The sequence below is a fragment of the Rhodofomes roseus genome (assembly GCF_022264815.1).
Source record: "Rhodofomes roseus strain CIRM-BRFM 1785 chromosome Unknown C8Q71scaffold_39, whole genome shotgun sequence".
In the NCBI taxonomy this organism is placed as follows: Eukaryota; Fungi; Basidiomycota; class Agaricomycetes; order Polyporales; family Fomitopsidaceae; genus Rhodofomes; species Rhodofomes roseus.
The window spans coordinates 83,350-108,539 of record NW_025952995.1 but is presented as its reverse complement, the minus strand read 5'-3'; the positions used below and the strand labels follow the sequence as shown (position 1 = coordinate 108,539).

The following is a 25,190-nucleotide window of genomic DNA, read 5'->3' as shown; positions in this document are numbered from 1 at the left end:
CGCGTGGGCAACGCGCAGAAAGTCCGATCCACGGGGAGAGCCGTTGCGTGCAACGCGTTGCGCGCAACGCGCAACGTCACGCAAGTCACGGTGTGGCTCCCCTGTGGCCTAAGCGGCGCCCGGGCCAACGATACACGAATCTTTTCAACCTTGGGTTACAAGGGATTGTTGGAGGTTATACTGAGAGGTGTATCCTCTAGTAGAACGAATGTCGCCTCTGTGTGCGTAGTTCGAGTGCTTACTCGATGCACCGCGGCCCGCCACCGCATACTTACGTAATCTCCCGGTAGATACATCGCGGCCACCGGCCACGGTGGCGACTGTTGGCGACTCAGAGACTAGAGTCGGTCCCCGCAATCCCAATTGAGCTAAAAACTGGAATGTAAACCCGATTATATAGGAGCTATCACACATCTAAACGATGTTCAGAAAACAGCTGTAAGTATGTTTGGAACGGACCGCATCACAAGGCACCCGCCACATGCCCCGATTAGGCAAGTGGTCGGTCAACGGTAATAAGTTAGTCGGAATCTATGTACAAGTAGACGTCAGCTAGCCGTGCAGTATTCACCAGCCAATCCTATGACTTCTCAAATAGTGCAGCTCTCTACTTAATTCTCATCGCTGCGGCGGCGCCGAGGCTGGACGAGCACATAAGCAACTGTCTGAAAGTGTATGTCACAGCGTGATGTGTGTGACTGTTGCACGTTGCGCGTTGCGCGTTGCACGCAACGCCCCTCCCAGTCGATCGGACGTTCTCGCAACGCGGCTGAGGCTCCTTCATCCATCCTCTTTCTCCTCCACCGCTGCCATCTCCTCCCACAGCTCTACGCCTCGATTCGCGTCGTTGAATACTCAGCTCCAAGTGAACTACTGGGCAAAAGCCATGCCAATAGTCTAGTTCACACCCTTCTCGTCTCTCGTTCAGCCCGCATTCTGGCACGCGCTCACAGACTCTGACGACTCTGTGACAATTCATGGCTCCTATGCTACCGGGCGATCCGTGAAGGATCGCGAGTCTGGCGCCGAGATAGCGCTCGGATGTAACCTGTCTGTTGGTGGCGAGTCGTTCTCGAAGACAGACAAGTGAGTGGCGCCGTTACGGGTTGAAGGTTATCGCTAGAACGGACGCGCGACCCGCGTTATTTCATAGGGCACCTGCGCATTCGGCACAGGTTACCGAGTATTCAAGAATTACAACACCATCGAGGAATTCAAGGCAGCAGACAAGACCGCGCTCTTCGCCCAGGTCACCGACGAGGTGTGTATCTGTTCGCGTTATGTCTTTTCTCCAGAACCGGCAGACACCACCAGTGTCTGTATGCCGCTGGCACGAAACATGAGCACATGAGAAGCGGGACTCCGTACGAAGTCCAGTCCTAAATCGAAGTCTTCTTGTCATGCCGAGCGACCTGAAAGGTCCTACGAATTGGAGGCGGAATAATCAGTGAAATGCTGTTGGTTACGCGATATATTGACGTGGAGGAGGAAGAGGACGGGAGTCCATGTGAGTATGGCTAGACTGCTGAGACCTGTGATCTCTACCGTCTACTGTATGCCACATGACCTCGAGGTGCGACCTTCACCGCCTAACAGTCCGAGCACAAATGTTGCTCGTTACTTTGACACTTCCCGTGTATTGAATTGATACATGATCAATTCACATTCTTTGCTTCCGTAGTTGAGTTGTCCATCGCAAGCTCACGTCGTCACTAGATATGGAAGAGTATCACCGTCGACCATTCGACGGCACAGCTCAACCGCTTCTTGCTTATCACGTTCGCGGATCTCAAGAAATATAAGTACTACTACTGGTTCGCCTTCCCTGCTTTCGTGGCCAAGCCTGCATGGGAGATCCAAGGAGACTGGAGGGCCGCCTCAGACGAGTTCAACGATTCCTTCGTGCGTTCCTCGTTCCTTCGCCCCTTCTTCATGTCCCTTTTGACGGCCCGGTCGTAGCTCTCCGCAATCGAGGCAACGCAACTAGCATCTCCCCGCGCCTTCTTCCTCGTCCGACCAAAGATTGGCAGTGACGAGCCCGAGATCGCACCCGTCGAAGAATACACACAATTCTTCGCCAACGTCGCTCCCGAGCAGCGCACCATTGCCTTCCTCGACCCCTCCGCGACGCCTTCCAACCCCGGCTGGCCCCTCCGCAACCTCCTGACCTACCTCCATACCTTGCACCCCGCGCCATCGTACCGTATTCTATGCTGGCGCGACTCTGAGCGCCCGAATGGCGCGCCGTTCAAGAGCCGCTTTGGCGTTGTGTCCCAGGGTGCGGGCGAAGTCGCGGTGCAGACGGAGAAGCCGACCGCGGTGGGTTGGGAGAAGAACGTGCAGGGCAAGCTGGGCCCGCGCGTGGCGGACTTGGCGCCCGATCCGACGAGGTAAACCGTCAGGCTAGACATGAACTAGGATGTTCGCTCATGCGTGTCGCGCGACAGGTTGGCGGACCAGGCTGTGGATCTCAACCTGAAGCTGATGCGATGGCGCATCCTGCCTGCGCTCGACCTTGAGAAGGTTGCGAACACGCGGTGTCTCCTCCTGGGAGCGGGCACGCTCGGGTGCTATGTGGCGCGCACGCTGATGGTCTGTCCACCTAGTAATCCATTGGACACGTGCTGACACCGCTTTTGTGCAACAGGGATGGGGCGTTCGCAAGATCACCTTTGTTGACTCTGCCCGCGTGTCGTTCTCGAACCCTGTCCGCCAACCGCTGTTTGAGTTCGACGACTGCCTGAACGGCGGGAAGCCTAAGGCGGCATGCGCTGCTGAGCGGCTGAAGAAGATTTTCCCTGGCGTTGTGAGTAGCTCTCATCCGCGCACTGCGCTCATCACTGACTCCTCCCTCAGAACTCTTCCGGTCATATCCTGAGCATCCCCATGCCGGGCCACCCCATCCCGCCCGCGTCGGTTGAGCAGGCGAAGAAGGACGTGGCGACGCTCGAGAAGCTCATGGACGAGCACGACGTTGTATTCCTCCTTATGGACTCGCGCGAGAGCCGGTGGCTCCCAACCGTGATGGGCGCAGCCAAGGGCAAGGTCGTCATGAACGCCGCGCTCGGGTTCGACACGTTCCTCGTCATGCGCCACGGCGTGCGCCCGTCGCTCGCGAAGGGTGATCGACTTGTCTGCTACTATTGCAACGACATCGTTGCGCCTGCGGATGTGCGTACTTCCTCTTGATATGTTATACCGGTCGACAACGATTCATTGACGTGGGTATATGCAGTCCTTGACGGATCGGACCCTCGACCAGATGTGCGCCGTCACTCGACCGGGCCTCGCTTCGATCGCCGCATCCACCGCCGTCGAGCTGCTCGTCTCCCTCCTGCAGCACCCCGACGGGTACGTCCGCTTCCTCTGACCGTGGTCTAATCTTATCTTATACATCGGCGTCTAGCATCAACGCGCCCGCCCCGCCGCCGCAGACTCAAGGGAGCGAGCCTCCGCAGGGCTCCGAAGGCGTGCTGGGCATCGTCCCGCACCAGCTGCGCGGCTTCCTCGCGCAGTTCCGGAACATGCCCATCACCGGCGCTGCCTACGACAGGTGCACCGGGTGCAGCGAGACGGTGGGTCCTCACGGCGCTGCATGCGACCGGCTTTGTGCTTACGTTCTGAGTATAGGTCATCAAGGCATACGAGACGCAGGGCTTCGAGATGCTCCTCAAGGCATTCAACGAGCAGAAATTCCTCGAGGAGTTGACTGGCCTCGACAAGTTGTACGACGAAGGAGAGGCGGCGCTGGAGGCCGTCGGGTGGAACGATGACGAGGGCGAAGACGACTTCTGACGGATCCAATGACGTGATCAGAAGAGATGAATGAAGGAATGTATTGTTGTACTCATACCCGTCGCAGTGTAACGTTGGCCTACATGTATGCTTGCTATACCCTGTATCGATTGCTCATACACGAGTGGTCGGTACGTCCCGGCTACTCTTCTCTATTACCCGCCCGCTCACATTCTACTACAGTACGAACGTCTCCTGCTCCTCGCTGACACCTGATCCGGCTCAGAATCGTCCAAAAGCTCCACGAAGTCCTTACCCCCAGAGGAGTCCGCCACGCTCGAGGATGAGTCCGCTCACACAAGTCCGACTTCGCGCACGATAAGCGGGAGGTGTGGCAAACCCTAAGCGACCGTGGTACTTGCGGATCACGCTATGCACATGCACTACCGCACTCGCGTGAGATCGTGCATCATACATTTGTGAGCTGTGCGTGCGACAGCGATCGGTGGCTAAAAGGACTCCTCCTCCTCCTCCACTTTGTCTAAAGCCATACGTCTCTTCTTGAGCATCTCCTCATACTTCTTAATAACCGGCTCTAACAGCATGAGCGCCTCCTCCTTCGTGTACCTCACGAACCCCTCTTTGTTTCGTTCCCAGTGCTCCTCCAGTGAAATGCCCTGGTAGTAGTATATAGGGCCGGATGCGTCTGGGATATTGAGGATATCTAGAGTGACGGACAATGCTCTATGTGAGTAGTTATCGTTCATGCTAGTCAAGATACACACTGACCTCCTACGAAAACCCATGCATCGTCGGCGACGGCGAGAAGTTCTCCACAAACCAAATCTGAGGTTGGCCAATGTGTCGGAGTCTTGTAATCCTCGAACTTGAATTCGGCGTCATGACATGGACCAATATGCGGACGTGCCCTTGAGAAGTCCACAAGACAAGGCGTGCCATCCGGCCTGCGAATGATGTCTTGATACTTGTAGTCTCCTCTATCCCCCTTGACGAGGTGGATTCGCTCTGAATGCAATTCCTGGAACGCTCTGATTGCTGCTTTTCTGTTGGTATCGTCGAAATCGTCAGTATAATTCAGCATGACGTGTAGAGTCAATACCTGAATGATTCCTTTTGCTCACGCAGACGCCCCGACAACGCCTCTCCACAAAATTCCAGCACCATACATGTCACGGTCTGACCCTCCACTGTTCCTTCAAACAGTCCGAAATACTTCGGCATGATGTTGCCATGCAGCGGCTGCGTATTTGGGGCTTCGTAGATTTTAGCCTCGTGTTGTAGGATCTTCACTCCTCCGATGGTCGAGACAGCCATCTTGCAGATTACTGTCCCGCTCTCATCTCGCTTCGCCGACTTCAACTTGTGTAGGTACAGAATGAGGTCCGTGTCATCTGAAGTATGTAGGTGTTTAGGGTACGAATGATCGGTGATGTCAATCAAGTCGTGAAGCATATGAACCCGGGTATCCTGCGAGTCGTCGCGGCCCGCGCCCTGAATGTTGAGGCGGGACATACAGTGGGAGGAGAGCGCCTTTCTGAGGACGATGTCTCGAAGCTCCTCCATGTCTCTGTCAGATGCGCTGTCAGATGCACTGTCTCGAACCTCCTCCATGTCTCCGTCAGATGCGCTGTCTCTAAGCTCTTCCATGTTGTCGTCAGATGCGATGGAGGCTAGCAATAGTGCGAAGTCCTGGAGTAAGATGGTGCAAGACGTGGAAAGCTGCTGGGATACATCTGTGCGTGCAGCGGATTTATATCAGAGTGTGAAGTCGCGTGACCGAAGAACGAAGCGTGTAAGCGGAAACACATCGTACGCGTCGCGCCTACACTGGCCGTGTTCACTTGGTTTGCGATTGCATGTGACATAATCAAACCAGATGTTTTGCACCTACCCAAACCGGATACGACGCACTGGGATACGCTGGTGGGGCCCGGAGGAAGAGAGCTCCAGGTTGCACCGTATGGCGTTGTTAAACCGTAAGTCAGTCATACTTGCTGAAAGGTCTGTTGTCGCTGATTATGCACCTGTAGCACGTTGCCACCTACTAATGCACGACCGCGCCATGGTTATAACACTCGCTCGGTCGCGTCACGAGCAAATTCTACTTCAAGCTCTGTATCAAGCTATCGCTGAAGCTTGCGCAACACTTCTCGAGATGGAATTGGAAGTGTAGAGAATAAGCAGCTTATAGAATGATCACTTGTAGCGAGTCCCGACTGCGGTTTGTATTACATAGCCTGTACGGAGGTATTAACGTGTTTGTAGACATTGCTTCATGTTGAATGACAATAGATATGACATAGCCTTGACCGACTTCCTACGCTGGAACGTCGAGGTGTCGACGTCTTGCGCCAGTACGTGGATATTCATACTAGTAAGAGACGGACTCAACAATAACTATCGTCATTTACAGATCTGCAACCAGCGGCCGTACGTATCATAGTATTACTTATGTCGTTTACTTATCCGCTCGTACATATCATAACGCTTCCGGGATTACCGCAGGCATACTGCGTCCAAGCCACCCCAGCTTGCGCCAAGACCTATCCTGTCGTCAGCGGTGATACATGCGGGGGCGTCAGAGAAGCGGAACGGGCAGGAGGCGTACGGGTGAGCGCAATCTTCTGGGTCGCGGTGAATCGCATGGGCGGGCACTACGATGAGCGTGCCCTTCGGGTGTCCCATCGGAAAGCAGACGTTCTGTAGCAATTTGCGCTGGAGGGAGCCTAGACCACGGCGAAGCGTTAGGATGGGTCGCGGGATGAATGAAGGTCACGTACATGTACAATTGTTCAATCTGTTGCGGGGGAGTATACGTGCGTGACGTCACATCTACGTATACAGCGAGTGTTCGACGCGTGCATCGTCCGACAGCAGTACTTATCTCGTCAGCCCTCCGCAAGAGCAGCCACCATTTCGTCCATGAGCTGGGGGAAGACAGCTGGGATGCTGCGCATGAGCTTGTGGCGGACGAGCGGGACGTGGTACGTGTTGTGATGGATGCTCGGCCGAGTGTGTAGTCGACTTGGAGCGTCTATAAAGTGCATGGACGTGTGACTCACGTGTGAGTGACGTGCGAATCGGAGGTGGATACGTGCATGCCTCATTGACTGATTCATCGAAGGATAACTCGTCGTCAGCTTCCTTGCGGTCTTCCTCGATGAACCTCCGGCGGATGATCAAGACGCGCCAATTTGTGAGGGTCACATGTTTCAACACGCCGTTGGTGTGGTAGAACTACGCGTGACATCAGCTTCTGTACAACTCGATTATATCGTAGACACCATGAGTCTTGAGGGATTGAGCATGTATATGAGCTTGCGTCAGAATGTAGATAAGACCAACCTTCTCGTAGCTTTCTTGCAATATCTCGGTCGCGTGGACAACACTTCTGAGCACTCCGAGCCAGCATAGGAATGGCAGCGCAGAATTGCCAACCGGCGGAATGTGCCTGAGCTAGCGGGGCATCATGAGAAGCAGCATGATCAGTCCGTTCGTAAACTCGCTACATTGCTTCCGACTTACCTTGCATGTGACAAGCAGGCCGAAAACAAAGTATAGCACCAACATCGCCAGTGTCAAATACGCTAGCATAAGCGGGTCCATGGCCGGCAGCAGTATCTGCGTACGAGTTCCGGGTATTAGTGAGCATGAATTGGATGCATGCATCCGACTGGCCGGCGAACCGTCGGTCTTTGATCGTAAGCTGACGGAGTGTCACCGGCAGCGTACTTATAGAGACGAGAGCAATGCGCATCGACAGTGTTTGCTGACATTTCGCGGAGGTGAGCAATAGTCGTAACTCGCTCTATTCCGATGAGCCTGCGAGTTGCGTGATTGCTGTGCTGCGAGAGAGAATATTGGCGATAAGTCGGCGAGGCCCGAGACTCTGACCTACTGGTATATCTTGCTTACGGAACTGCACTCCTGGGGCGTACGTGTCCAAAGTCTACCGGCGGGCGAGCTATCATTGTAGGTGGCCAACGAGAATGGGAGCCCTGGGGCTGATGATACGAAGATCCTTCGTCCTACTCCTCGTTGTGGTTGCATGGCTATATGCGCCATGATGAGTGACTCGTACTATTCATGTCAGCGGCTTGCCATCACGTACCCGCAAGTTAGACTTCGCCCGCGGCTTGCCTCGACCCATTGTAGCTCTCCATGAACGAGTCCCGTCAAATCTCGGAGTTCCACCTGAGTCATATCTTCACCACAGCAATACTTACCGCTCGTTCGCCTGCTGTGCTTTCTTCGGTCAGCTCACAATTCCAGTCAGTGCTCCGCGCCGAGCAAAGGTATGTATCATTCGGTCCAAAGAACCAACCTCTCATCGACCAGTTAGTCTGTCGGGAGGTTGATAGGCGTAAACAATAATTAGTACTACAGCTGTCGTACAAGCACTTGAAGACTCACCGGCCCCAAGCTCAGTTATGATTCAGGCGATTACTTGCAGACGCGCATCACATTCACTGTGGTGCACGTTGCAGAGTCGGACTAAGACTTGTTAAGAACTCTTACGATTGGACCGTCACCGTCATCATAACAGATCATTCCCAGCGACCTAATTGTACATTTGTGCTTAGCTTTCGGATCACGCTTGTGTAACTACTGCGTTGGGGCGCGTCCTATGACAGCGTTGGGGAGCGTCCTATGACAACGTTTCGGTATCAGTCCTGTAGTTTGTTGCTTTAAATGAGGACTGATATACACACCTTCAGCCGTCCTTTCGTTCAGTTCACGGATGGCGTCAAAGACCTCCCCCAATGCGATCCACCCAAAGCTCTGCCCTCCAAACCATCCCGATAGCGTGCACGAGACCCTATACGCCATCCAGGCTTGTTCTAAGCGTGTCGCCGCGTCCAGGTGTCCACCGCCAGACAACTCTGCGCTGACACCGTTCACAAGCGTCGCCGTCTGCTCCCGGACTTTCTCGATCATGTCCGCGCGCTTTCGGGCCTGTGCGCTCTTCGCTGATATGGTCCCAATGACGACCTCCTCTTCCGAGAGCATGGCCGAGCGCGACGCTGAGACTGTATGCGATGCGCATGTTCCTCGAAGACGGGATGCGTAGACGGTGAACAGGTTCCAGCACTTGCTCGCCAATGACTCGTCGAAGTCATCGCGCCCCACTGGCAGATGCCTCCGCACTTCAGCGACGACCGGCGGGAGAAGAGCGCGATGGGTGAACGGTTTGGTCCGTACGTCGGCGAGAACATCGGCTAGTGTTATCCCGTTCTCTTCATCTATCTCGGGCGAGTCAAAGTGGGACGTCTCCGTACTACGCTCCTCAAGGGCCGGCAGGTCGATAGCACGGAAGAGTCGGCCAAGAGCGCTATTGCTCTGATAATATTGAGGGGTCCAGCTGACGGTGGCCTCGAAAGTATACCAGTCTGGCTTTTGTGAGACGCGGCGTTGTATGGGCCGAATGGCGTTGATATCAACTGGCAACCCGGTCTTAGGATAGTCGACTGCGGCATTGTGTAGCTCTGCGAGGCGGAGACAATCTCTATCGAGTATTCCTACGTTGTCGGCGAGTGTCAGCCACGTCGATGCAATGAGACCGACGTTCTGACGGTACCTGGTTAATCGCAGATGCAGTACAGTCAGGAATAGTACGCACGTCACTGATGATGAACTCTGCTACGAATGTGGCGACATCTTGCATGGTACTCGGCCGGTTCAGTATTTTACGTTTCGCCGGATTATACGAAGCAGGCTTCTGAAGTCTGTCTGTCGGTGGTAACAGGTCCTGCGGCACACAAGTGACGTGATACATATCACCGTCGAGATCTCCTCCTCCGAGGTACGACGGAAGAGGCCTAGTTCCTGTATCAATGTTGGTATTTGGGTCTATCGACGACGTCAGACGCCGTCTATGACTCACCTCGCGTGGAAAATACAACGCAGTTCTTCAGCCGTCCCTGAGCAAGATCCGATCCCACTGGTGGCCTTCCAATCGCATGCACGACCTGTATGTCTCCTGGATGAATGACTGGCGAGCGGGTGATCAAGGTAGATCCTTCGAGATAGGTCTGTTGACCGTCTGAAGTTTCTACGCATGCGTATATCTCCCCTTCCCGCAGCTGACCATGCATATCGGCGACCCCTACCAGGGTCCATCCTCCGGGCACGGGAATGCTAGCGCGGTCCTTGAGTTCTCGGAGAATGTGGTTAACCGCGAACGTCATCATCCGCTGCCAGAAGCCGGACTCTGTCAACTGCGCGACGGTCACACCGAGTTTGTGGAGTTGGCCAACAATGGACGCGATCTTGAACGAGCCGCCAAGGCCATTCATCTCAAGCAGCCATCTCGAATTCGCCAGCGACTCTGTGAGCGTATGGGTTTGGCGTACCGCGTCGTCCTGAAGTCTCTTGAAGGCCTCGTACGGGACCCCGAGGCCTTCGAGCAGCATGATCATCGGCCGGTTGAGGTTGAACCGAGACGGCTCCTCGAATACCTGCGCGATATCGATTTGATTGGAGGTAGGAGCGGAGAACTTGACCATGGACCTGGGCAAGCGAATCTGTCGGCCTTCAAGTTTGTGATCGACGTGCAGCATCCCCTTCGATCCAGCAACCCGTACTTGAATAACGCGTGGGGTGGACCCTCGCCACGCACGTCTGACCCGGTTCTTCGACCGCTGATTGGCCGCTATGTCTCGCGCGACCTGGAGGGACATCGTCCCGTTCCCGTCCGTGAACGAGTAGGTGTCCGTCCTGTCCTTGATGTCGTCCACAATCTCCATCTCGTGCGCTGCGACCGTGATAGAGGAGGCGGTGGCGCTGAAGGCTTGAGAGATGCGAGCAGCGTATCGAGCAGGGCAGTAGATGAGCTGGGGATCATACGGGTTGTCGTTGAAGGATCCAAGGCCAGCGATTATCGCCGCTGCATCTATTGTGCGGCCATCGGCGGCCTGGAACGGCCTGACGAACCACACCGAGTGGCTCTTCAGCGCAGATTGTGAGTAGCCGAGGAACTGGAAATGCCTCCCAGCGACGGTGACGCCCTTGACAAGGAAGTGCTTGACACGTTCCTCAATCAAACGCTGGAGATTGAGCTCGGAATCGTAGCGGTAGGCGAGTCTGTTGTCGTCCGTGAAGTGAACCCGAATGAAGTTGTCCCTATTGTCCCAGTATTGACGTATTACTCGGTTGGACTGTTCAGGAAAGGGGCCCTCGGGTATGATGGTGGTAGGGGTAATATGAACGTGGGTGCAAAGGAATAGGTCGGCGTGGGGCATCAAAGGAGTCTGGTTCTGCGAGAGCTGCCGAAAGGAAGTCGCGAGGAGCTGCAGGATGTAATTGAGATCGAGATCGACCCCATCGCCGTACCAAAGACGGGCTTCGAGTCGCGTCTTCAGGTCAGCGAGCACAGTGCCCGTCACATGGGGGCTGTGCTTGGACATCAGATCGTCGATGCTCGGACGCAGGTATCGCACGATTTCTCGCATGTCCACGAGGCGTTTCCGCAACAACGACTCGACCTGAGACGCAACTGCAAAGTCCAAATTGGCTACCCAGGGTCGATAGACGTCCTGAACAGATCTGGCGAAGAGCCCGCGATGAACCACTGTGTACGCAGATGAGTCAACGGTTAGGTGAGCCTGCCGGCACAGGACCCTATAGAGGGCGACGTCTGACGCAGACTCGCACACCAGCCGCACAGCGATGGAGGTGTAGGGCGCAATGGGAATGTGAGTATCGTCAAAGCCCGATTTCCGGAGCCGCCATATCTTCGTCTCCTCGAGTAACATTCTCAGATTCTCGTATTGTCCATATGTGTCCTCTCCGAGTGACTCCAGGAAGTCCGGGTTCACGGGACCCTCCTCGAATGATGGAGGATAGAGGAGGTAAAAGAAGATCGACGACTCGCCGTATTGGTCCGGTGTCGCAGCGGTCCAGTACACCTGCGAGGGACGAATGGCGATATAGCGCGTGCAATCATGTCCCATCGCTATCATCTGGAATTGTCGCCTGCCTTCGTTGTACCTCAGGTATGCAGAACCCTGGATGGTGAACTTCTTCTCCCACTCCACAGAATACTCTTCGTCTCGGCAGATCCACCCGAATTGTAGTCGCTGGATCGATACGCTGGCTCCCGTGTCGTACCTAGGCTGCGTAAGCCTCGCCGGAGGCTTGTATGGAGTCTGCTGCACTGTCTCGAGGACTCGACGATTTGGCGTGTGTGTACCGCGTGCGAAAACGATGCTGTCGAAAGTGTTGCGCCTCTGGGATGAACCTTGTCCATACTCTCGCAGGAACTGCTCACCGATCTCCGTGGTGGGGACTATGATGACGCCGTTTCTGGTGCCCCGCTTGGTCACCTTGCGGTAAATGCGGACTTCGAAGTTCAGAGGCTGAGGAGAGTGATCAGAGTAGGCAGCGCCGTGGAAGACACTTGCAAGGAGTTCCTTTAGCTGTGGTTGTTCCATGCTGAACGAGATTCCCTGCATGAATACCTCCATGGCGACGCGATGAACGGCTGAGTCCGTTCGATGGGTGGGCGTCCGATAGGCCATGCGTGCTTATATACAAGCTTTGCACCACGGGAGGAAGGATGCCTCTTGTGATCGTTCTTATCGGAGATGCAGTGGCCTAGACTTCGTGGAGATAGCGTCATGTCGAGAGGCAGGCGATAGAGCTCATTTGGAGACGCACATGCGTAAGGAGGATATTGCCGTGCAATAAGACTGCGTCCAGAACCTGTTGCATCTTAGCGTGATGTCCCCGTCGGTCACAAGGACAATACTACGTACCACTTTGTACTCTTATTCGCCGTAACAGTCCCAGCGCTGTTGGGTTGACACACGTGCGTTCTTCCGTAAGGAGCGTAGCTTTCAATGCGCACTTCAAAATGGATCACGGGTTCATCGCGCACTCACGGAGAAGAGTAATCGGCTGTCTGTTGAACTGAGCGGGGGCACCAATAAGTGAGACACCTCATCTGAGTGAACGTCACAGAAGTTTACGCACTGCCAATGAGTTGCAAGGTCATCACAGGGCCCTAGCCTTGCACCTATGTGGCGCCTCAGTGGTTCGCCGTGTCGCCACCGTCTTGTGCAAGATCAGTTCGGATGCGAGTGACGTGTTCGTGCGGGCGCGTTTTCTACCAGGCCACAAAGATAAGCCAGGGTTTGTCGCCTGCAGTAAAACGCAGATCATTGCACCGTGATACTCAACGACCTGGAAGCGTGCCCGCGATGCCTAGTGTGGACAATCAAATTCGGGAAACATGAAGGTCGCTCCGGCGTCCGATGACACGAGCTTATCATCGGTGCCTAGTTCAACGTCGGGTACGTAGCTCATTCGCCCACACAGTGACAGAAAACAGAGGTGCTGTGGGCCATGAAGGAGCTGTGTTGGATGCGCATCAGTGCCCCTTCCTATCTCTGAAGGCGAATATGGTCTGGCAGTGCGATCAAGTTCGGCGGACCCTCTGAACTGCCGGATAGGCCAACGAATTAGTAAAAAGCGAGTGGGGTAGAAGTGCCACGACGTACATCTAACGTTCAGTTCAAGCGGAAGGAACTTGGACTTTACATATTTGCTGTGGCCTGGGGCGCCTGCACTCTGTGCTTCCATGACTAGATAGTTGTGAGCTAACCATCATTCAACACAGTTTTTGTAGAAATAATTGCATACCGGCTACAGACGTCATGTCAATGCTCTCCGCACATCGCTCTCCGCACCCGCCACCAAACAAGCGCATCACTCCGAGTCGGGAGATGCGTGAAATTCGTCGTGCCTGGGGTTCCCTACAGCAGTACTGTACGTATGTATGTACGCGAGTGAAGGCAGAGAAGGTACGTCGAGCCTCAGCGACCACAGCCATGCGGTTCGCTGACAAGGGGAACCGTGGAACTTGTAGTTGAGTTCGGACTGCTCGGCAATGCTGAGAAGGGAATCCTATGGCAAGCTTAGTATGCGAAGTACATTGTCTCGTGCTGCAACGCACCATTGATTTCCGCGCGTAGGTATCCCATAAGTAAATGACAGTCACCTCCTGCCCAGCCGAGCCCATACAGTCTTCTAGGATGGCTCCGGTACCGCAGTGCGTTAGGATGGATTTTCAACCAACAGCAACGATAGACAAATAGACAGGGTGCATCGAATTGGAAGGAAGAAGAGGAGAGGTTGGGAGAGCCTGTATACATACTATGTTCGGACGCGTCTCGCCTTTCCCACGCGCCGAGGTCGTCCTCTACCTTCGCGCACCTCCTTCAGCTTGCGCGGGACCTTGACTACATCCTTGGTGGGTCCATCTCCGCGACGCTGCACGCACTGCTCTACGCCGACTCGGCTGCCCTACCCGAGCGGCTCCGCCCTGCGCTTCTGGAGATACTGTACAGGTCGTGAGTCGCGGGGTACCCTCACGCGTCTCCGTGAAATGAGCATCCGAACCCAACTCAAGACCATCCCGAGCGAGAACCTCGACGGACCCGGTCCCGCCTGGAGCGCAGGAGGTATGTCAGAGGGGATTGATGGTTCTGCAGGATGAGGCTCGACGCCGTGACGCGTAAGTTGCGTATGACATGCAATGATTACGTCCGTACGTACCAATACATGTCTGTGTTCCGAACTAGCGCTGAGTACTGAGCTTACCTAATCGGTACGCGCCCCTCACCGTCGATGTTGCAAGCCAACTTGAACTCAAGTTACAGTAGCCAAGGCCCTCTTGGGATCCCAACCCTCTCCCGCACGTAGTTCAACAGCATCTGAACACCAACTCCGTTGCTGAGAAGGCTACAAGATGCAATCTGTAGGGGACCATGGGCTTAACGAGGACGTATGGACCGTGATCCTGGCCTTCACGCAGCTCGACGATGCGCGCAATCTATCCCTCGTCTCGCGTGGTATCCATCCCATAGCTCGACGTATCGTCCTCAGCTCCGCAGAGTTTTCTAAACAAAACCAATTCGTCAACGCCTGCACATTCATGCTGGACGACCCGGGTCACCGCGCATGCTGGTTGCGTAAACTCGACATAAACGTCGGTGCCTTGGGCCGACACAGCTGGCAAACCGCTGGGGCAGCCTCGCTGGCCACGCAATTAGCCGCCCTTCTCGAGGCGGCACGAAACATCGACACTCTGTCGCTGCCCTCCATGGAGGACCTGGTGTCAGCAGAGCCGCGCGTCGGTGCGACGCTGATCTCACTCACGCGGCTCCAGGACATCGCGCTCTTCGGTGTGTCATCCCGCACTCTGGACGTGGCCAACAAGATGGTCAGCCGTCCTTCGCAGGTGTGTCTCGCCTTTGTGTCACCCCGGGCGAGTGTCAGCGAACATGCATTCCTGTTGAGCCATCTCGCCTTGCTCGAGCGTGCGCGCAGAGCGGAGATCATGTTCCTCGACGCCGCGGATTCTACGGACGAATTGAAGCAGCCCTCAGACCTCGACGTCGAGCTCCCGCAGCTCGGACAGCACCCCTGCGTGCGCGAGCTCAGCCTCAAGTGGTGCGGGCCCTTCCCTATGTTCCATATCTTCCCGAACACGCAGATCCTACGTATGCGACGTCTGAACGCGTCGTTCGGACGCTTCGACTGGCGCACATGGGCGTGGACGGAATCCGTTCCGTTGATAGACGTCAAGACCGACGACGACGACAAGCTTGTATGCCTCACAGCGGGTGGACCACGCCTTCCGGTTCTTCGTCGGCTGCATCTGCGTTGGAATCCCTGCCCATCCCCCCAGAGTCCCTCCGATCGAATGCAACCTGTCTGCTTGTCGTTCATGCTGTATCGCGCGGACGTCCCGTTGTATGGCCAGGTTGCTCACTGGCTTGAACCCCTGCGCCGACACACAGCGCCGTCCGGGCGGCTCCGGTACCTCACAATCTCTGCCAGGTGCCTTCCCCGCCTTGACATGCCTAGCTTATGGGTGGTACGTCCAAACGGCATGTGCGGCACACATCCAGCTTACTGATCATTCCTCCCTCCGCAGGAATGGCTCCTCCCCGCCATCCGAGAGTCCCAATTGGTCTGTGTGAAGCTCAAGTTCGACGTCGGCAACCGACCTCGAGAGGTCGCCGGGCTCGATGAGGTTCGAGAGATGCTCGCATGGCAAGTACCGTCGCTCCGATACATATCCATCGCTGCCGGATGGCATCGGCTTGAGCATCCCTTCGCTCGTGATGACTGTGAGCCACGTCTTATTGGCGAATGCACCTGGTGGGAGGTGCGCGAGGTCGGTGGCGGGCGACGCGCGGAGCTCATCTCGTGCGCGGCCGGTCAGCGAGTCGAACGATATTTACAGTCCGCAGAGTTTGAAGAGAAGTTGTCCCTGGATGGGTTCGTGCTGACTTGATTGATGGAGAGACGTGTAACTTCGAATACAGGCAGTCCTTGTGTAGACTAAAAGTACCCCCTCCGCGTCGCGCAGTAGGGCGTATTTCCATAGTGAGCACTACAACAAACTGTTGCGTGAAACCCATTCTACGTACGACACGGCAGCAGTCTCACCAGCCGCGCATGAGATGTTCCCCAGCCGCCCCCCACTCGCGACTTCGTGCACGTACCACCAAGGCGAGGGCGTCATACATATCGGACGTCCGCCACCGGGCATTCTCGATTACAATTGCAGAGATAGTGAGGCGAAGGGACGTGCTCGAGGAGCATCTGCTGGGCCTCGTCAAGCTGGGTTATCTTCATAGATGACGTACACGGTGAAATCGAAGCTGAAGCTTGCGCATACGAGCTGGGACTCTCGGAGAACAGGCAGGAGCCATTTCTGAAGGCGATTTCGTTAGCTCAACTGGACGGACGCGCGTACTCGAATCTGACGCACCACCCTCTGGACGGGCATGGCCTCCTCCGAAAGGTGCTGGGCGGTCATCTGCACTGAGCGCGACCGCCCTTCTGGACCCACAAGGTCCTCCAGATGCCCGCTCCAATGAGGAAGGTCGGAGCCTGATGCAAGTAGAGCTGCCGAAATGTCGGCGTATGTCCCTGCAAGGCATACGAGTACAAGTTGGTCGGCGTCGCCAGCCGTGACGTCTACCAGCAAAATGGACGCCGTCCACGCCCACTCTTCACAGTCGAAAACGACTCGTCCGTACGGCGCATGCATTTTCGGGAAGATATGGAACAATGGGAGGGCCCCGCCGTACCGGAGGCGGAGCTCGCACACAGTTAGATGCTGGCCGAGCTGGCGAAGCTCGAAAGCGAAGATCAAGGGTTGCTCGCATCTGCCGCGAAAAAACAGAGCTGACGAAGTCTATATCCACTACGTGTCCACTACGCTTGCTTTGCGGAACAAGGCGAGATGGCTTAGCACGACCACAAGAGTGCGAGAGACGGCAGGTGAGAGGCAGCGGGTGGCCAGGTCTTCGAGAGCAAGGCGGCAGCAGTCGCGCCTGGGATGCGGGGATCTGAGGGTCGCACTCGAGGCCGAGCTCAATGTGGTGCGAGAAATGCCGGTGCTTACCACGCTCGGTGTCGGCCGCTCCCTCTCCTTCTCCCTCTCGGTTCTTTCGCTCTCCACTCTCTCGCGCTGCTGGTCCGCTGTGTCGCTGGTGGCCAGGTCGCTCGGTACCGGACTTGCGAGTGCAGAGCGTTGGTCGGTGTGCAAGGTGGGATATCGACGAGTGGCCGAGCTATCAAGCAACCCAGAGCGCAGTCGAGTGGCAGTGGGCGAGGTGTGTGAGTGGGGCGGTGGGCGAGTAATGATTGTTACCATCAACTCCTGCGCAGGCAGCAGCGAGAGTGCGGAGACTACGCAGGGTGACCTCGGCGTCGTTCTCCTCGATCTGGTTGCGCGCGCAGTCTTGCCAAAAGCCGACTATATAACATATTGATTTGAGGGATGACTTACCGCGAATCGACCGACATGGCTCCTGCGGGGTGTAGGCGGTCGCAGTGGTTAGGTAAGCCGCGCTGCCCGGGCCGGCGAGCCTTACGCCGGCGCTTGTTCCTTGCCGACGCTCAACATGCTATTTCCCTGGCACTGGCAGTCGCTATGACTCTCAGTAGCAGTCGTCCACATTCACATACTTCAACCGGCGCATGTAGGCATGGACCGAGTCCGTTCAGACGTCACGGTCGACGGCGATGGCCAACTGGTGTACTTCGCCTCGAGCGGAATATAGTTTCCGTCTCTTCATCACTGCGTCTGCTTGGCCCTCCGTCACTATTCCTCGAACGCTGCATCAACCCTTCTACCTCCACCACCAAGTATCACTCGCATCTCGAAGTTTCGCGAAAGTACATCAAAGAAGTGAGTCGAGTCTCTCTCGCGAAAGAGCTGTAGGTGACGCTCATCACTTCTACTCTTCGCACAGTCGGCCAAACATGCAGATGATCACGTGTTCTCGCGTCGGTGACCTCGAGATCAAGTTCGACCTCGACGTACCCGCCGACATCACAGGCGCACTGCCCGCGTTCATTTGCATCCACGGCGGCGGCATCATAGCGGGCTCCCGTAACGAGCCCGGCTCGGCCAGACTGACAGACTTCATCCGGGGTATGGGCTTCATGCAAGCTATGTACCCTTCCATGCACGAACTGGCATTGAGATCGACGCAGAATTCGCTCTCTCGCGTGGATTCCTCTTCATCTCAACGGACTATCGCTTGATATGGCCGTCCACCGGACTCGACATCATCGACGACGTGAAGACCCTCTTCACCTTCCTCGCAGACCCCAGCTTCTCCGAGACGTACCTCCCGTCGGGTGTGTCCCTCGATGCCGCGCGCATCGTCGCTCTCGGCGGGTCCGCGGGCGGCTATGTCGCGCGCAGCTGGGATCTACGCCGACCCGAAGCCCATCGTGTCCATCATCGGCGCTGGCGGAGCGATACTCACCGACTTTTGGGTGACAACCAGTATGTGCTCTTCCCAGGGGCCGGCCGCATCACTGCCGAGTCCCTCGCGCACCTGCGTATCCCGCCAGCGCCGGCCACGGACGCGCCCATCAAGGTGCAGCCGGACGGCCAGTTCACGGACGACGAGGGGCGGGTTAAACTGCTGTTCCACTGGTGGCGCACAGGCAAGACGGTCGGCTACATCGAAGGTCTCGGCGACTCTCCGTGATGCTGCCCGAGGCCGAGCGGTGCGCCGCGATTCCGAACCACTTGCGCCACGCCATCCTTGAGGCACACATTGACGCGTCGTTCCCGCCAAGGTACTTCGTAGATGGGAAGATTGATAGGATTGTCCTCGCAGGAGAGTCCCGCGTTACGCACGCACGTTTCCACGAGCGGGTGTGCAAACTAAGCTCAAGGTCATCCCCGGTGGGACCCATGGGCTGATGACGAACACGGACCCTCCTTCAACGACGCCTGGGGCTCAGGACGCGTACCAGAGGCCATTGCTGTTTCTGGAGGACGAGATTAGGCGTCACAGCGTGGTTGTTGTATGACACGCAGTGATGACGTCGACGTCAACACGTACCGGTCCTTACCTGTGCGTGTCTGTGTCCTGCTCTACGATACTTGGTTGCACGCTGGACTCTCGCGAGGAGGACACTGACACATTGCTGAAGCTTCCACCTCTCAGTGCCTCATCGCCAGTACTGCTGCGCCCGCTACCGAAAGCTGTCGGACAGTGTCGGACTCGAATGCGGCAACGAAGCCACTTGCTTGCCCACTCCAAGCACACTCCTTACGCTACATGCCCAGACGCCGAATTCCTTGAGTTCAAGCCGGCCGCAACATTGGACGGGAGTATCTTGCTTGCCGCTTTCAACGCCGTCGATGGGCACATGATTGCTACGTTTTGAGACTGGCACCTCTTCTAGCTAGTCTCTTCCCAAGATCGTTCGCTCAGGGCGCTTCAGTAGCGCCCACATCTACGTACATAACCTGCTGTGCGTGTATCTCCGCCGCACCCGTCTCTTTTGACTCGCGGGCACCCTCATCATGCAAACGATCACATATTCACGCGTCGGCGACCTGGAGATCAAGCTCGACATCACGCTGCCTCCGTCACCGACAATTGGAACCTTGCCGGGCGTCGTGCATATCCATGGAGGCGGTATGACGGCGGGTGCTCGGTCGGGCACTGACTGCTGGCAATGGTTGAAAGGTGCGGTACAATAGCAAGCATCCTGCCGCTCTTCATCAAATGAACTATAATTCACCTGGCATTAGAATCAACACTGTCGAAGGGCATGATCTTCATGTCTGCGGACCACCGCCTCATATACCCGTCCACGGGATTCGACATCATCGAGGACATGAAGGCACTCATGAAGTTCATCAGCGACCCTTCCTTCTCCGAGAAATACCTGACCGCCGGTATGTCTCTCGACAGCAGCCGTATCGGTGTAGCAGGGGTGTCCGGTGGCTGTTACGCCGCACGCGCGCTAGCGATCTACGGCGAGCCCAAGCCCAAGGCGATATACCTCCTCTATGGTATGGGCGGCGATTTCATCTGCGACCATTGGGTCGCAGATAAGGGCGATACGATGTTCGGGCCCGTTCCCCTCACACCACGCGCAACGCTCGCGCACCTCCTCGACGCGCCCAGTGTGCCGCCGACGTCGGAGAGCGCGATACATGCCGGCCCCGACCTGTTCGCTGACGAGCAGCGTCGCATCGGACTCTCTTCGTACTGGTTGAGGACCGGCGAGCTCCTCGACCACGTCCTCGGCGAACCCGTGTCTGCGACGCTGCGCGCGCTGCCCTACGCAGAGCGCGTCGCGGCCGTGCCGGAGCGGCTCCGCCCCGCGCTGCTGGAGACGCAAATCGATGCGTCGTTCCCGCCAACTTTCCTGCTGCATGGTGATCAGGATGCGATAGTGCCCCTGTCCGAGTCGCAGAAGACGTACGACCGCCTGCGCGAGCTCGGGGCGAAGGCAGAGCTGGAGATCGTTCGAGGAGGGGAGCATGCTCTGATGGCGAAGGCGTGGCCCCTTGAGTTCTGCGCCGGGGCGGATGAGGCACATGAGAAGGGTATGCAGTTCCTGGAGAGAGAACTATTTGAGGATACAACGGGCACTCCTCAGTAACCGAGGCATCTGAAATTGGGTAGTACGTGTACATGGTGTACTGATGTTGCGCCGGTGTAGGTGAAACCGCACGATGTAAACGAAAGAACAGCTCTGCGTGGAGCTCGTGTCTCTTGTGCCTCAGCAACACCATCTGCCAGCTTCGCCCTGGTCACTGAATTGACCAAGATGTGTCCGGCATTTGATAACGGGGAGAAACACCACCGGACTCGAAGCTGTTACCCCGGCCTTGGAAGCTGTCGTCCTCAGCTCCTCCGTATGCAGCAGCGAGAGCGTGGAGACAACGCAAGGTGACGTCCTCCGACGTCGCTCTCGAGCTTGTTTTAATGCTCGTCGATCTTGTTGCGCGTGCAGAGCTCCGCCGCGCACCGCGCACTTGACAAACGAGATGCGGGCGATGTCCTACAGGTACTGGAGGCTCAACCTCCACGCCGTCCTGGAAAGTGAACAGGCTTTACGAAGCCCGACAGATGCTCTTCGAGCACCTCCCTTCGCTCCGCTACCTGTGCATTGCTGAAGGGCAATGGCACTTCCCCAGGAGGACTTAATTTCCGCATTCCACCCACGCTTCGTTGGCGAGTGCGCTTGGTGGCGCTTGCACGAGGTTGCGGGCGAGAGGCGATCGGAGAGCATTTCGTGTGCGGCCGGTGAGCGGGTCGAACGGTATCTACGCTCGGCAGAGTTTGAGGAGACATTGTCCCTCGATGGGTTCGTACTGGACGACGGGTAGGACGTGCACCGTAGTGGCGAAGGAAGATAGTGTACGTATCGTGTGATGACCCTCGCGCGTATACTAGTACATGGTACTACAGTAGTACACTATCGACTCACTGTCAGCTGAAGACGAGAACGAGAACGAGATGAATTCAGCAGAGTAAGTACGCAGCTTACCTCGCCGTCTCAAGGCGTGCTTCACGTGTCTGAATGGTTGCCAGGTCATCGTTCTTTGAATCTCGTTTCTCGTTTCTTCGTTCGTTCGGAGGAAATTCGCACAGTGTTTGACTTGTAACTTAAAACATTGTAAGCCCTTGCATACCTCCTCGTACACGTACACGTCTAACCGCCGACTCTGTTGCCGAGACAGCCTGCCGCAAGATGCAATCCGTGCTTAACGAGGACGTATGGGCCACGATCCTAAACTTCACTCAACTCGACGATGCGCGCAGTCTCTCCCTCGTCTCGCGCGGTATCCATTCCGTAGCTCGACGTATCGTCTTCGGTTGCGCAAACTTGTTTACACAAACCGAATTCGTCAATGCCTGCACGTTCATGCTACTAGTAGATGACCCGGGCCATCGCGCCTGCTGGCTGCGCGAACTCCGCATAGGCTACGGCGTCTTGGAAAGTCTGTGGTGCCATCAAGTCGCGCGTGCGACGCGGGGAGCCAAGGCTCGCACTCGAGCCCGAGCGAAAAGTGGTGCGAGAAGTGTCGGTGCTTACCACGCTCGGCGTCGGCTGCTCCCTTCCCTTCTCCCCCGTGTTCCTTTCGCTCTCCACTCTCTCGCGCTCCTTGTCCGCTGTGTCGCTGGTGGCCAAGTCGCGAGCGCAGTGCGTGGGTGGGTGTGCAACATAAGTGAGATATCGACGACTGGACGAGCAAAGAAGCAAACGAGAAGGCAATGAAGAGGGTATGCGAAAGGGTGAGCGAGAGGGCAAGCGAGGCGGATGGCTACAGCGCGTGAGCCAGGGAGCATGGTGCCCAGGCAAGGCGCGTCGCCGCACTCGCGCGTGGATGCGCGATGCGCGCAGTTGGGCGAGCGGGAGTGACACGCGAGGAATGCGGGCGGCAGAGTGAATAGGGTGGGCGAATGGGTTTGTATGACATGCGGCTACGGAGGGTGGGCCTGGCGGGCGCGATACGCGGGGACATGCGCCATACTCGTGCGAGCGGGCGTCGGTAGGCGAGATGTGCGAGATTTACGAATGGGGCAGGCGCGAAGGAGGTGCTCAGTGGGCGGGTGAGACGAGGCGAGTCCGGCAGTTTGCATGGGTGAGCGACTGGAAAGTTTGTAGGTACCAGCAAGGACTGAGCGAAGGCGGTGGTGGTAAGATACACGGAGGCGGTCACCTGGGCATTGCCCAACGCATGCCTTGCAAGTAAAGTAGCCACCATACCACCAGGCTTCATCCTGAGCCAGGGTCCAAACTCGTCTGTCTGGTGCCCGACCGGAGAAGGTCGAAGTGGGAAGAAAGACGGCCGAGCTCGAAGCTGTTACCCCGGGCTTGGAAGTTGTCGCCCTCGGCTCCTCCGCACGCAGCAGCAGGAGTGCGGAGACCCAGTGCGGAGACCTCGCAAGACGACCTCCTCGACGTCGATCTCGAGCTTGTTCTAACTTACTGCTCCTCGATCTTGTTTCGCGCGCCGCGCGCCGCGCACATGACAAACGACGTGGGCGATGTCCTACGGGGAATTCAGCAAAAGCCGACTGACGTATTGATGTGACGGATGGCTTACCCAGATCCAGACAATAATGACAGACAGAGACCATAGATGCCGACTCAGAGCTGCTCAGGATACGCGCAGAACGACTGGGAGCTGGCGAGCTCAGTGAGGAGGAGGAGAGGGATGGTACCGAGGCGGTCGCAGTGATTAGGTAAGCCGGGCTGTACGGGCCGGTGAGCCTTGACCGCCTCCTCGTTCAAGTTGCAGTTGGAGTCGACCAAGAGTCGACGCTCAACATGTTATCTGGCACTGGCATTACTTGACCTACCCGCTTGATCACCACGCTCTCAGACCTACGCTTCAGCTCATCTTTCGACGATTGCGCAAACAACCGCGTGGTACCACAGAGCTAGTACATGCATCGAGTTTCGCTATGGACAAGACAACTAACAACAAGTCCCCGCTCCGTCTACTCAGAATCCTCGTCGCCTCAACAACCCCTGCACGCATGTCTGTCCAGGGACCGAAGTCACTCCGGCCATCGTGGGGCCTCGCCAAGGGTAAGGTCAGTACCACTTCTGCGATGTTACTGACCTCTGAGCTGCTTTTACACCCCAGACAAGGACGGTTCATATCAAGTAGAGATGAGCATTGCTAGTCGTGCTCGCTAGAACGGCGATGCGGACGCATGGGGTGTCTTGAAGCTACAGTTTGCGTATCAGTAGCCCTGGCGTACTCGTAGAGCGCAGGTGCTGTTCGCAGCCGCGAAGCATGGACCACTAAGGTACGCCTACAGTTGGAACGGTCAACATGTCTCACTACTGTTACAGCATTCATCCTCGATGCGTCGATCACCACTTGTATTGCTTCGCCTCAGTTCGGGCTTGCACTCAGTGCACGCAGCGTATCGCGCTACAAGCCTCCGGAGTACCGGTTCGCCGGTGTACAAAACTATTCTCTTACGCTCGCTCGCGCCAACCTATTTCTTCCCTTCTATCCCATTCAATCGAGTGTACTGGGTGGTGCGTGCTCAAGCATATCATACTCCCCAACTACATCCTGAAGTTACCGACAACCGGCCCGTCTCTACACTTCATCACGGCCGTCGATCCTCCTTCCTCCTACTCATCACGTTCATCACGCATATAGCCACCGAAATGCGCTCCTACACCCTTCTATCACTCGCCCTCGCCGCCGCGACAGCAGCGCCCGCCTTGGGATATCCCGTAAGCCAGCCTACACACGGTAACGATGACTTATAGTAACGTCTTTAATGATCGTGGCCTCAGTTCTTCTCGCAATGCTCACGGCGATCTCCTGTACGAGCGCGGGTACGGGGGCGACCTCTGGACCCGCGAAGAGCCAAGCGGACCCACCCATCCTTACGCTTGTCCGCCTACGGTCAGCAGTCCCAGGCCGATGCTCAAGAAGAAAAGATCAGTCAATCCGTATCCTGCATCGGATTCGACGTCGTCCGTCTCTTCGTCAGACACCCTCGTAGACGATTCTGCCTGCGACTGCCTCTGGCTAGGCTGCGTCGGAGCCCCTGCATGAGATCCGGATGGTGCATCGCAGTAGCAGTCATCTTCCCCTCCGCCAGATCTACTTGCGCCGGAGCCGCTACGCCCAAAGCTCAAACCGGCGCCGGGGTTGGAGCCCTCGTTGCGCCCGCTCCCGCCTATCCCGAAGGCACGGAGGAGCTCGTCGGAGACACGTCGGGACTCGATGTAGTCCTGTGAGGATGCGGAGGTCTTGGCGGGGGCGTTGCGGAGGGCGTTGCTTGCGCGTGCGCGGGAGGATGTGACGTCGGTGGGGATTGAGGAGCTGGACTGAGGTCGTTGTGTTCACGCTCACGCAGGATCTTTCACACTCACCAACGTTGACGGGGCAGTTCAATGGCAGCCTTGATTGTAGCAGCCGCGAGCTTTAGCGCAAGCGCCTCGTAGTCGTGTATTTCCGACGAGGTTCTCATATTTCTGCAGGTAAAATCCATCCATCTTGATTCGCTCGAAACGGAACGCGGTGGGTGGGACAGTATATGCGCTCGACAGAATTTGAAAAGTCGTCCCTGGATGGGTTCGTGCTGAACGATGGACAGGTCGTGTTG

General features: G+C 56.6%; 9 protein-coding genes across 9 annotated transcripts; 5 read left to right on the top strand and 4 right to left on the bottom strand.

The window, feature by feature from the left end:
* Window positions 1-481: 481 nt before the first annotated feature.
* On the top strand, window positions 482-4,160 carry C8Q71DRAFT_888835 (E1-like protein-activating; the record flags this gene model as incomplete). The annotated part of the gene is made up of 11 exons (XM_047928620.1): window positions 482-535; window positions 902-1,054; window positions 1,154-1,261; window positions 1,717-1,902; window positions 1,960-2,390; window positions 2,448-2,592; window positions 2,648-2,806; window positions 2,857-3,171; window positions 3,236-3,351; window positions 3,407-3,575; window positions 3,631-4,160. 11 exons carry the CDS (start codon window positions 482-484, stop codon window positions 3,793-3,795), a joined length of 2,001 nt encoding a protein of 666 aa, XP_047772847.1. The 3' UTR covers window positions 3,796-4,160.
* Window positions 3,804-5,570, bottom strand: C8Q71DRAFT_790742 (uncharacterized protein). Its single transcript, XM_047925322.1, has 3 exons — window positions 4,856-5,570; window positions 4,525-4,799; window positions 3,804-4,459 (listed from the first exon to the last, which is right to left on the bottom strand). The coding sequence occupies exons 1-3, from the start codon at window positions 5,401-5,403 to the stop codon at window positions 4,245-4,247; spliced, it is 1,038 nt and encodes a 345-aa protein (XP_047772846.1). The 5' UTR covers window positions 5,404-5,570; the 3' UTR covers window positions 3,804-4,244.
* A 534-nt stretch (window positions 5,571-6,104) lies between these two features.
* On the bottom strand, window positions 6,105-7,392 carry C8Q71DRAFT_790734 (uncharacterized protein). Its single transcript, XM_047925321.1, has 5 exons — window positions 7,282-7,392; window positions 7,102-7,212; window positions 6,859-6,993; window positions 6,537-6,790; window positions 6,105-6,482 (listed from the first exon to the last, which is right to left on the bottom strand). Exons 1-5 carry the CDS (start codon window positions 7,360-7,362, stop codon window positions 6,335-6,337), a joined length of 729 nt encoding a protein of 242 aa, XP_047772845.1. The 5' UTR covers window positions 7,363-7,392; the 3' UTR covers window positions 6,105-6,334.
* Window positions 7,393-8,283: 891 nt separating this feature from the next.
* On the bottom strand, window positions 8,284-12,221 carry C8Q71DRAFT_888829 (RNA dependent RNA polymerase-domain-containing protein; the record flags this gene model as incomplete). The annotated part of the gene is made up of 4 exons (XM_047928619.1): window positions 8,284-8,404; window positions 8,469-9,324; window positions 9,377-9,582; window positions 9,641-12,221. The coding sequence occupies 4 exons, from the start codon at window positions 12,219-12,221 to the stop codon at window positions 8,382-8,384; spliced, it is 3,666 nt and encodes a 1,221-aa protein (XP_047772844.1). The 3' UTR covers window positions 8,284-8,381.
* A 2,285-nt stretch (window positions 12,222-14,506) lies between these two features.
* On the top strand, window positions 14,507-16,436 carry C8Q71DRAFT_888817 (uncharacterized protein; the record flags this gene model as incomplete). The annotated part of the gene is made up of 2 exons (XM_047928618.1): window positions 14,507-15,637; window positions 15,698-16,436. 2 exons carry the CDS (start codon window positions 14,507-14,509, stop codon window positions 16,058-16,060), a joined length of 1,494 nt encoding a protein of 497 aa, XP_047772843.1. The 3' UTR covers window positions 16,061-16,436.
* Window positions 16,437-18,042: 1,606 nt separating this feature from the next.
* Window positions 18,043-20,700, top strand: C8Q71DRAFT_799755 (Alpha/Beta hydrolase protein; the record flags this gene model as incomplete). Its single annotated transcript, XM_047925911.1, has 2 exons — window positions 18,043-18,214; window positions 19,841-20,700. The coding sequence occupies 2 exons, from the start codon at window positions 18,043-18,045 to the stop codon at window positions 20,698-20,700; spliced, it is 1,032 nt and encodes a 343-aa protein (XP_047772842.1).
* Window positions 20,701-21,455: 755 nt separating this feature from the next.
* C8Q71DRAFT_408664 (uncharacterized protein) lies at window positions 21,456-22,426 on the top strand. Its single transcript, XM_047918378.1, has one exon. The coding sequence runs from the start codon at window positions 21,796-21,798 to the stop codon at window positions 22,321-22,323; it is 528 nt and encodes a 175-aa protein (XP_047772841.1). The 5' UTR covers window positions 21,456-21,795; the 3' UTR covers window positions 22,324-22,426.
* On the bottom strand, window positions 22,427-23,279 carry C8Q71DRAFT_408663 (uncharacterized protein). Its single transcript, XM_047918377.1, has 2 exons — window positions 23,156-23,279; window positions 22,427-23,101 (listed from the first exon to the last, which is right to left on the bottom strand). Exons 1-2 carry the CDS (start codon window positions 23,187-23,189, stop codon window positions 22,530-22,532), a joined length of 606 nt encoding a protein of 201 aa, XP_047772840.1. The 5' UTR covers window positions 23,190-23,279; the 3' UTR covers window positions 22,427-22,529.
* A 561-nt stretch (window positions 23,280-23,840) lies between these two features.
* On the top strand, window positions 23,841-24,899 carry C8Q71DRAFT_408741 (uncharacterized protein). The gene is made up of 2 exons (XM_047918379.1): window positions 23,841-24,309; window positions 24,373-24,899. Exons 1-2 carry the CDS (start codon window positions 23,926-23,928, stop codon window positions 24,820-24,822), a joined length of 834 nt encoding a protein of 277 aa, XP_047772839.1. The 5' UTR covers window positions 23,841-23,925; the 3' UTR covers window positions 24,823-24,899.
* Window positions 24,900-25,190: the final 291 nt, after the last annotated feature.

Coding starts and splice junctions, on each gene's coding strand:
- C8Q71DRAFT_790742 (XM_047925322.1), bottom strand. CDS start 5,403: ATGGAAGAGCTTAGAGACAGCGCATCTGACGGAGACATGGAGGAGGTT. Junction 4,800..4,855: donor GAGCAAAAGGAATCATTCAG/GTATTGACTCTA, acceptor CGATACCAACAG/AAAAGCAGCAATCAGAGCGT. Junction 4,460..4,524: donor TGCATGGGTTTTCGTAGGAG/GTCAGTGTGTAT, acceptor CCGTCACTCTAG/ATATCCTCAATATCCCAGAC.
- C8Q71DRAFT_790734 (XM_047925321.1), bottom strand. CDS start 7,362: ATGGACCCGCTTATGCTAGCGTATTTGACACTGGCGATGTTGGTGCTA. Junction 6,994..7,101: donor TGCAAGAAAGCTACGAGAAG/GTTGGTCTTATC, acceptor TGTCACGCGTAG/TTCTACCACACCAACGGCGT. Junction 6,483..6,536: donor CAGATTGAACAATTGTACAT/GTACGTGACCTT, acceptor GCCGTGGTCTAG/GCTCCCTCCAGCGCAAATTG.
- C8Q71DRAFT_408664 (XM_047918378.1), top strand. CDS start 21,796: ATGCAATCCGTGCTTAACGAGGACGTATGGGCCACGATCCTAAACTTC.
- C8Q71DRAFT_408663 (XM_047918377.1), bottom strand. CDS start 23,189: ATGGTCTCTGTCTGTCATTATTGTCTGGATCTGG. Junction 23,102..23,155: donor TCATTATTGTCTGGATCTGG/GTAAGCCATCCG, acceptor AATTCCCCGTAG/GACATCGCCCACGTCGTTTG.
- C8Q71DRAFT_408741 (XM_047918379.1), top strand. CDS start 23,926: ATGCGTCGATCACCACTTGTATTGCTTCGCCTCAGTTCGGGCTTGCAC. Junction 24,310..24,372: donor CGCCCGCCTTGGGATATCCC/GTAAGCCAGCCT, acceptor TCGTGGCCTCAG/TTCTTCTCGCAATGCTCACG.